Source organism: Littorina saxatilis, linkage group LG1 (assembly GCF_037325665.1).
Source record: "Littorina saxatilis isolate snail1 linkage group LG1, US_GU_Lsax_2.0, whole genome shotgun sequence".
Classification (NCBI taxonomy): domain Eukaryota; kingdom Metazoa; phylum Mollusca; class Gastropoda; order Littorinimorpha; family Littorinidae; genus Littorina; species Littorina saxatilis.
The window spans coordinates 75,073,970-75,083,322 of NC_090245.1; the positions used below are offsets into that span (position 1 = coordinate 75,073,970).

The following is a 9,353-nucleotide window of genomic DNA, read 5'->3' on the forward strand; positions in this document are numbered from 1 at the left end:
GAGAGCCCGACTACTCAGAGTACAAGGACTTCAAACTGACGTGCGAGAACATTGGCTACCAGATGATGCTGAAACTGGGCTGGAAGGAGGGGGAGGGGCTGGGAAGTGAAGGAAAGGGCATCACAGAGCCTGTCAACAAGTGAGCAGCTTTTTTGTGCATTAATCTTTTTTACATTTAGTCAAGTTATGACTAAATATTTTAACATGGAGGGGGGAATCGAGACGAGGGTCGTGGTGTATGTGTGTGTGTGTGTGTGTGTGTGTGTGTGTGTGTGTGTGTGTGTGTGTGTGTGTGTGTGTGTGTGTAGAGCGATTCAGAGTAAACTACTGGACCGATCTTTTATGAAATTTTACATGAGAGTTCCTGGGTATGATGTCCCCAGACTGTTTTTTCATTTTTTTGATATATGTCTTTTATGACGTCATATCCGGCTTTTTGTAAAAGTTGAGGCGGCACTGTCACACCTTCATTTTTCAATCAAATTGATTGAAATTTTGGCCAAGCAATCTTCGACGAAGGCTGGACTTTGGTATTGCATTTCAGCATGGAGACTTAAAAATTAATTTATGACTTTGGTCATTAAAAATCTGAAAATTGTAATTAAAATTCTTTTTTTATAAAACGATCCAAAATTACGTTTATTGTATTCTTCTTCATGTACTGATTCCAAAAACATATAAATATGTTATATTCGGATTAAAAACAAGCTCTCAAAATTAAAAATATAAAAATTATGATTAAAATTAAATTTCCGAAATCGTTTTAAAAACAATTTCATCTTATTCCTTGTCGGTTCCTGATTCCAAAAACATATAGATATGATATGTTTGGATTAAAAACACGTTCAGAGAGTTAAAAAGAATAGAGATATAGAAAAGCGTGCTATACCGCGCTTTTCTGGATTGTTAATGTCACTGCCTTTGCCACGAGCGGTGGACAGACGATGCTACAAGTGTACGGTCTTGCGGAAAAAATGCAATGCGTTCAGTTTCATTCTGTGAGTTCGACTGAGCTTGACTAAATGTTGTATTTTCGCCTTACGCGACTTGTTCTTTTGTACCTTCCCCCATCCCATCTATGATCACTGTACCGTAAAAAAAGGGTAAAATGACAGAGTTTGTGAAGAGACTGTCAGGGAAAGTAGTGTCATAAAAGGGGGGAAGTCTTAACTCATTGTCTCCCAGGTACGGATATATTCGTACCCACTCATATGGCTCTATTTGACCAGGTACGGATATATCTGCTCAGACTGTTAGCTTCAGTCGCTTCCTGTAACGTCGATCTAACGCCTGCATTCCAGCTTGTTGATACACAGTTACTACAATTCTGAGTGACCTGCTGCAGCACAGCTGGTCTGGGCTAAAAAAACCAACTTGGTCAACATAGGTGGGGTACAAAGTGTTAAATTAGGGATGGGGGGAAGGGAGGGGACTAAACAGGGGGCTTACACTGTGTATGAAATGAGGTGACTTATGGTGTAAGTGATCATGTTCACTTACAAAGGTGGGCGGGGATGTAGCTCAGTCGGTAGCGCGCTGGATTTGTATCCAGTTGGCCGCTGTCAGCGTGAGTTTGTCCCCACGTTCGGCGAGAGATTTATTTCTCAGAGTCAACTTTGTGTGCAGACTCTCCTCGGTGTCCGAACACCCCCGTGTGTACACGCAAGCACAAGACCAAGTGCACACGAAAAAGATCCTGTAATCCATGTCAGAGTTCGGTGGGTTATAGAAACACGAAAATACCCAGCATGCTTCCTCCGAAAACGGCGTATGGCTGCCTAAATGGCGGGGTAAAAAACGGTCATACATGTAAAATTCCACTCATGCAAAAAAAAAACCACGAGTGTACGTGGGAGTTTCAGCCCACAAACGCAGAAGAAGAAGAAGAAGACTGACAAAGGTTAACAACATTGTTCAGCCTCAAGCCAGCAATCAACAGCCTTGCTGCTTCCTATGCGGAGTGGGAACTTTTTTGTTGAATTAATTTCTTAATAACGTTAAATTAGCAACAACTTGTTACTCTGCACGGAATGCAGGCACACCATTGATGATTAGTCTGTGACAAAGGGAAAGGATGTTCTCATTCCATGTGGAAGCCTGAATAGATCTGTGGTGGCTGAGATGATCGTGTAGGCAGGAAGGACGAAGCACTCAAAATGCATACAACATGTACAACAAAAGATAGTTTAGCAAAACTCGTCTCCTGCATAACTCTCACTTACTCTTCAAATGAATTTAGAGCGCTTGCTTCCCTTTGTTTTTGAGATCTGAAAATAGGATTTGATTCATTTCATCATTAATCATTGCCTCACTTGTGTCTTCCCTGCAAGTGGCTGAACATTTTGTCAGATAAGTTGTTGTTGTTTCTGTATAATTAGTTTATATTTGTCTGTGGACTTAAAAGACCGCCGGGTGGAAATATCTGTGAACGTAATTGTTTTTTTGGTCAATGATTTAACGTTCCCAACAACATATCTTTCTTGTTTTTTTATTCTGAAAATAGCGATCTGTCTAATTTGATTGATTGACAAGGAAGGTCCAGTGACCCCAGTCTGTGAATTTGTTGTCAAGCGGGCTTTCACACAACTCGTCTCTGCTTTCAGGGGCAATGTGTCGCGTGAAAACCGAGGTTTGGGAGTGGAGCGACCAGCAGAGCTCAGCACGCAAGATGACGAGTATGATGCGTTCAGGAAGAGAATGATGCTTGCCTACAGGTTCAGGCCAAATCCTCTGGTGAGTTCTTTGATAAGATGTGTATGTAGGAGTGACTGAACGGGGATTAGGTGGGGTTAGATGGAGACAGAGAGAGAGTGTGTGTTGTGTGGTATAAGTGTGTGTCTGTGTGTGTGTGCGTGTGCTTCTTTTCTTACCTTTACTGATGTTACACATGGACAAAAACATGCAGAACTTGCTGTAGTTGAATTTTACTTTATGTTGTTCTGTCCCACTTCATCTAAACCAGGCTGTCTAAGACACAGGTTTTGGTCTTCATGAATGTTCCAAGTCGCATTGTTGATAGTTGACAGGAGACCCCCCGCGGGTTAGGGGGAAGAATTTACCCGATGCTCCCCAGCATGTCGTAAGAGGCGACTAACGGATTCTGTTTCTCCTTTTACCCTTGTTAAGTGTTTCTTGTATCGAATATAGTCAATTTTTGTAAAGATTTTAGTCAAGCAGTATGTAAGAAATGTTAAGTCCTTTGTACTGGAAATTTGCATTCTCCCAGTAAGGTCATATATTGTACTACGTTGCAAGCCCCTGGAGCAATTTTTTTATTAGTGCTTTTGTGAACAAGAAACAATTAACAAGTGGCTCTATCCCATCTCCCCCCCTTTCCCCGTCGCGATATAACCTTCGTGGTTGAAAACGACGTTAAACACCAAATAAAGAAAGAAAGAAAGAAAGTTGACAGGAGAAGCCTTCCCCAAACATTTTTCACACATAAATGCAGGTGGTGGTCTTTAGTGTCAGTGCATTTCTTATTCTTCCTTGCAGAATAACCCCAGACGGCCATACTATTGATGCAGCGATGGTTGAGGCAGCATCTCTCATGGCAGTCACTGGCTGGGTTGGCATGGGTCAGCTAGCAGAAATCTTTTATCGTCTGTTGGATTTTTACAACCATAAAAATGGAGTTGCATGTTAAAGAGATTTTAAATATTTGTGTCTCACATCTCATTTTGGAAATGTTTGGCATATTGTTATGAGTTTTAGGGCCTTGAATGAAATGAGGGTTTTTAACCAAAATTGATTTTAAAAGGGGCAGTCATGAGTTACATCAGTCTGCATTCTTTTTAGACTTCTAAAGGTGCTCAGTGTATGAATTAATTGTATAAATTTAGCATTGCATGTCTCTTTATGTTAGTTAAAATTAAATTAAATTTAATGATCTTTTTCTTTTTATGGTTTTTGTTTTAACCAAGGGAAGAAAGCTACCATTCAGCCTCATAAACAGTTAAAAATCCAAATGCAGTTTGAGCTCTTTGAATTGGACTACCACAACATTTACACCATTGATTTTAATTATGGACAAATGAAGCAGTTGGCATGAGATTGTTCAAATATTTGCATAAATATTAAATTCAGACTGCTCACGAGAGTATGAAACAATTCAGATTGCTTGTGAGTCTGAAAGTCCATAATCTGCTGCTAGATTAGCAATCATTATGTTTTTGAATCTGTCTGCAAGACATGAGGTTGCTGGATCATCCTTCTCAAGTAACCCATTGTTTCAGCTGCCCCAGTTCTGTCCATGGTTTTACATTGAAACATACATGTATATTGTCAACTTTCAGACAGACCAAAATTTACCCGCCTGGCTACTCTCTGTGTACAGTAGACTGGGTTTTGTTTGTTAGTTGTAGAATTTATTTTGCTATTAACACTAGTGTCTGAACAAGCAGAATTAATTTTTAAAAAATCCCACTCTTCACAGAACACACGTTACACAGGCAGGCTGTTGATTTTTGGTATAAGTTCAAGTGAAGGGATGCTCTGAGTGCGTGTAAAAGCCTGGACAGACCTGGGCTGGTTGACATGAGCGTTCACACTAGAAGGTATACATGTTTGATTTAGGTTTTCTTTGAAAAACTCCCTGGCTAAACTTGAAGAATGTTTTTCATTTATAGTTCCTGTTGGCCGAGGGAACTTCAGAACCCAAATAACATGTGCATGTTGTTGAAGATGTATTGCTACTGCCTGTAAAAAGCAAGTACTTGTGTGTTTAACTCTGTCTACTTGTCATAGAATAGATTCCTTGGAATCCTGAATAACAAGAAAAAAATAAAACAGGAACTAATCTGGAAGCCAAAAATGTCGGTATGTCTTTTTTTGTTGTGAACATGTAAGGGTGTGTGAATGTGTGTGTGCTATGAATGGCAGTGCAGAGTACAACATTTTCTTCACATGCTGGCAAACTCAACATGTTCTGTTCTTTGATCATTCTGCTTGCTGTGTTGCAAACAACAGAACGTGTACAGTACTTTTACGATCATTCTATGATTCTTTGCACAATCCAGGCATTACACTATTATGCAAAACATTTCATAAGTTCATAACCCTACCCATGTTTTTGTTGTAGAGACACAGTTCATTGTTATTGATTTGGTTTAAAGGCATACTAACGCACTCCCGTGTTTACAAAGTGTAGTTTGCCCACAATCGATGTCAAACGCACCATAAGACCATATAATGACGATACGTCACCATGCGCGGACCATAATACATGCATTACTGCTTGTTCTAGCCTCTGAAAAAGTGAGGATGTCAACAAAGCCGCGGTGTTCTCTCCCTTGCATCAACGTTACATGTGTTGCCAAATCTATAAATAGGACGATCCAGATCAAAATGAAAATTCAAATATCTCAACATTTAAGGGGTCCTAGACCACAATATTTTGCAGGGAACTTAATTTAGTCTGTCTCCAGCTGTTGGTAAAGCAATTAGCGTGTATAGTCATCGAGTACATATGGCTTTAATGTCAGTTTTGGTCATTGATTCCAAGAGTGTGGACAACCACTGGTCTACTTCCACTCAGTAGTAAGTAGCATGCAGATAGGGATTTGAGATTTTCACCCACTTTTCCTGATAATTATCAACAGATGTACAAGCCTTGCTACCTTTGTCGTTCTTGGGGCACAGTACATTTTTTACGATTCAGTTTCGGCTATCGATTCCAAAACTTGCCAAAAGTGAAGGCAACCACTGTTTTGCCTCCACTTCGTTGCGTACAGCTAAGGATTTGAGACTTTCGTAGTTTCAGTATGTAATATTAATGAGTTAATTTTGAACAGCTATATGAGCCATGCATAGATCTGTGAATATGAACCAGACCAGTATACTATAGAGAGTATTGCTCTTTGAAATGAACCTTTTCTGTAGCTTTTCTGTGTATGGAATGAACACACACACACACACACACACACACACACACACACACACACATACACATGTACAGGAGTAAAGGTAAGATTGCTTTTGGTGTTGTTTGTTTTTCATGAATACCACACGCCCAGAGCTTTATATAGAAAACCTTTATTCAACATTCACACAGGTTTATTCAATGCACACAAACACATGTGTGTACTATAAGAGTCAAAGCAAAGCTACTCTCTTTTTTTTCAATCTCTGTGCAGAGATTTGTAGTTCATACACTTATTCAACATTCACACAGCTTGATTCAACTCACACACACAGCTTCCTCATTTAACCAGATGCATACACACAGGAGGTTATATTAGTACCAGTACTTCTGTACTCTCTTCCTGTCATCTTTGATGTCCAGCTGCTTCAAGATGTCCTCATCAAATGTGGACAGTATTGGCTTGAATGTCACTTTCTGTAGTTCCTTTTCTTTAGTGTCACAGTCTTGTTCTGCACAAAACATGAAACACAAAAAGATGAGTTGAATATGGTGTTGATGATAGAATCGATTTTGTAATAAATGTGGAAAAGAAAAAGTGCCCTTTTCATTAAGCAAATAAATGTCCCCACATGCTGTTTGTCTAAAACATTAGCATCACAATTCTTTAAGTTAAGATTTAGACTATCCTCCAGCAAAATATCAAAATGAGATGTCAGTCTACACATGAGACTAAAGATATATACCCAAAACAACCACTCCCCTATCTTTTTCTCCCACCCCCTCCTCCCCGACACCAGCTTCATCTCCCAATTCATTATTTTTTCTCTCTCAGTTGTTGTCAGTGGAGAGAAGGTGACTGTCATACAAAAGGGAAGATCACAAGTAAAACCGCTTTCAATCACTATGCATATAGGCATCCATACTCCGTCACCCGGTGAATTGTTTTAAATCGCATACCTATGTATCCACTTCTGGACACCATATCCTCTGTTTCATCCTCAGCCACCCTGGACATGGGGATGATGCGTCCAGTCCTCACAGAGACTCGAACTTTATCTCCCTCCTCCGTAAACCGCCACTGGACCTCTGATCCTTTGCTGAAATAGTTGTCAAGAGCAGCCATCAAACCATCAGGATTTTACAATGTTTTGGGGTATACTTATTGTCCTTGGCAATATTCCCGAAGAAAATGCAGACAGCTATCCCTGAAGATAGCGCACAGTGACAGGGTCGCACTAACCAGTCTCCTTTTTGGACATACATTTATTTGTGTTTTACCCCCCGCGGGTTAGGGGGAAGAATTTACCCGATGCTCCCCAGCATGTCGTAAGACGCGACTAACGGATTTTGTTTCTCCTTTTACCCTTGTTAAGTGTTTCTTGTATAGAATATAGTCAATTTTTGTAAAGATTTTTAGTCAAGCAGTATGTAAGAAATGTTAAGTCCTTTGTACTGGAAACTTGCATTCTCCCAGTAAGGTCATATATTGTACTACGTTGCAAGCCCCTGGAGCAATTTTTTTATTAGTGCTTTTGTGAACAAGAAACAATTGACAAGGGGCCCCATCCCATCTTCCCCCTTTCCCCGTCGCGATATAACCTTCGTGGTTGAAAACGACGTTAAACACCAAATAAAGAAAGAAAGTATTTGTGTTTTTCAAGCCCTGAGATATTTTACTGTGTGCTTGGTGTCTTTGTCCTGTGCATGCTTTTACAAGGGGATGTTCCGACAACTTCCATGTACACTTGTGTTTCGCACGTGTCGCATTTTACATGCATAGCCGTGGTTTTTTTTGCCCCCACCATTGAGGCAGTCATACTTCTTCTTCTTCGGCGTTCCAGGATTTTTGGCCTCAGGTCAGACTTCAAGTTTTGTAGCTAGGCAGTCATACATGTACATGTACTCTGTTTTTTAGGGAATGCATGCTGGGTATTTTCATGTTTCTATAACCCAATGAACTCTGACATGGATTACAGGATCTTTTCCGTGCATACTTGGTCGTGTGTCTGCGTGTACACAGAAAGGGGCAGCACATAAGTTGACCTGGGAGATAGGAGAAGCCTTAACCCGTAACCCACCAGACACAGCAAGGAATCGAACACCGAACTTACCACATAGAAGGCCATCGTCTTAATCATTAGGCTACAGTGGAACCCCCCTTTTAAGACCTTAAAAAATCTGAGAAAATCAGGTCTTAAAAAGGAGGGAGTCTTGAAATGGGGATACATTTACAGAGGTTATGAACAGAAAGTCTGAGAAAACAGGGTCTTAAAATGGAGGAAGTCTTAAATTGGGGGTCTTAAAAGGTGGGTTCCACTGTATTGCGTCTGTCATTCTTCTGTAGTAGTTTCTTGTCCTCCCAAAATAATCTTACCCGTCTGATGGATCCACCAACGCAACTTCTGTTGTGATTGACAGTGGTTTCTCTGTCTTGACCATAGCTCCTGGGGAGGTAGCACTCTTGTTCACCCATTTGTATTTCTGCACATCATGCAGACAATAAGGAAACAAGAGTCAATGTAATCTTTGGTTCACAGGAATTTTAGATGAAGGAAAACAGCAGACTCGGCTATTGCTGATCAAAACAGGAAGAAATTCTTTCCTTCACATGTAAGCAAATTAGTCCACAGCGACTAACATGCATCTCAGTAAGTAATTATGTACTCAAACATGTTGATAGTTATTTCTCGGACCCACATACTACACACACACACACACACACTCTCTCGTTCTCGTTCTCTCTCTCTCTTTCTCTCTCTCTCATCCGTTGCTTTGAATTAACCATTCATTGTCTGACCCCTCTGACCTCCCCAATGGTGTTTAGGCTCTGCCTGAATCAAAAATAAACTTTTATATTCATATTGATTATTCTCTGTCTCTACCTATGTATCTCTCTCGCACCAAAGTAATAAACATGAACCACAACAGGATCCACACACACACACACACTACACTACACTACAGGCACATACACACACACAAGATCTACTCACACAGTTGAGTCCCTCCACAAACACCCAGTTGCGTTCCTTGATGACACAGCTGACGATGCCCATCTTGCCTTTGTCTGTGCCTGTCAGAATCTCCACCTGCACAAATATAATTAAATCTTTTGGTACTGATTGGTTGATTCATCCATCGATCAATTTATGAACTTTCTGGCCTGCCGTGAAATGGGAAGGTTCATTGGGGATTTGGCCCAATCAGCATTATGGATCCAAGTATTAAACAATCAGATTGACCAAAGAGTCAGTAAATTTGAGTGTTTGAAGATCTGTAATGGAAAAAACTAAGTCTCTAATTGCATCAAGAGCTATACCGTTTGGGTTGGGGGTTGTGATTATTTGACCACAAACCAGGAAAACCTTGGTTGAAAATTTGGTCAATTAATCTTCTACGAAGCCTGGAATTTGGTATTGCATTTGAGCTTGAAGGCTTAACAACTAGTTAATTAGTTTGCTAATTAAAGTTGTCATTAAAATCAAATTTT

At 40.2% G+C, this 9,353-nt stretch overlaps 2 protein-coding genes across 2 annotated transcripts in view; one reads left to right on the forward strand and one right to left on the reverse strand.

Annotated features, from left to right (window-relative positions):
* LOC138979393 (SURP and G-patch domain-containing protein 1-like) overlaps nucleotides 1-4,813 on the forward strand; it is a 22,507-nt gene extending 17,694 nt beyond the window's left edge. Inside the window, exons 12-14 of the mRNA XM_070352106.1 lie at nucleotides 1-139; nucleotides 2,604-2,733; nucleotides 3,496-4,813. The exon at nucleotides 1-139 is cut by the window's left edge and continues 16 nt beyond it. Of these exons, the coding sequence (XP_070208207.1) occupies nucleotides 1-139; nucleotides 2,604-2,733; nucleotides 3,496-3,522 (296 nt within the window). The 3' untranslated portion in view covers nucleotides 3,523-4,813. The remainder of the gene's footprint in view (nucleotides 140-2,603; nucleotides 2,734-3,495) is intronic.
* A 1,200-nt stretch (nucleotides 4,814-6,013) lies between these two features.
* LOC138979161 (large ribosomal subunit protein uL24m-like) overlaps nucleotides 6,014-9,353 on the reverse strand; it is a 34,241-nt gene continuing 30,901 nt past the window's right edge. The window contains exons 3-6 of the mRNA XM_070351971.1: nucleotides 8,857-8,952; nucleotides 8,238-8,344; nucleotides 6,821-6,960; nucleotides 6,014-6,372 (exon numbers count right to left, since the gene is read on the reverse strand). Coding sequence (XP_070208072.1) covers nucleotides 6,236-6,372; nucleotides 6,821-6,960; nucleotides 8,238-8,344; nucleotides 8,857-8,952 — 480 coding nt within the window. The 3' untranslated portion in view covers nucleotides 6,014-6,235. The remainder of the gene's footprint in view (nucleotides 6,373-6,820; nucleotides 6,961-8,237; nucleotides 8,345-8,856; nucleotides 8,953-9,353) is intronic.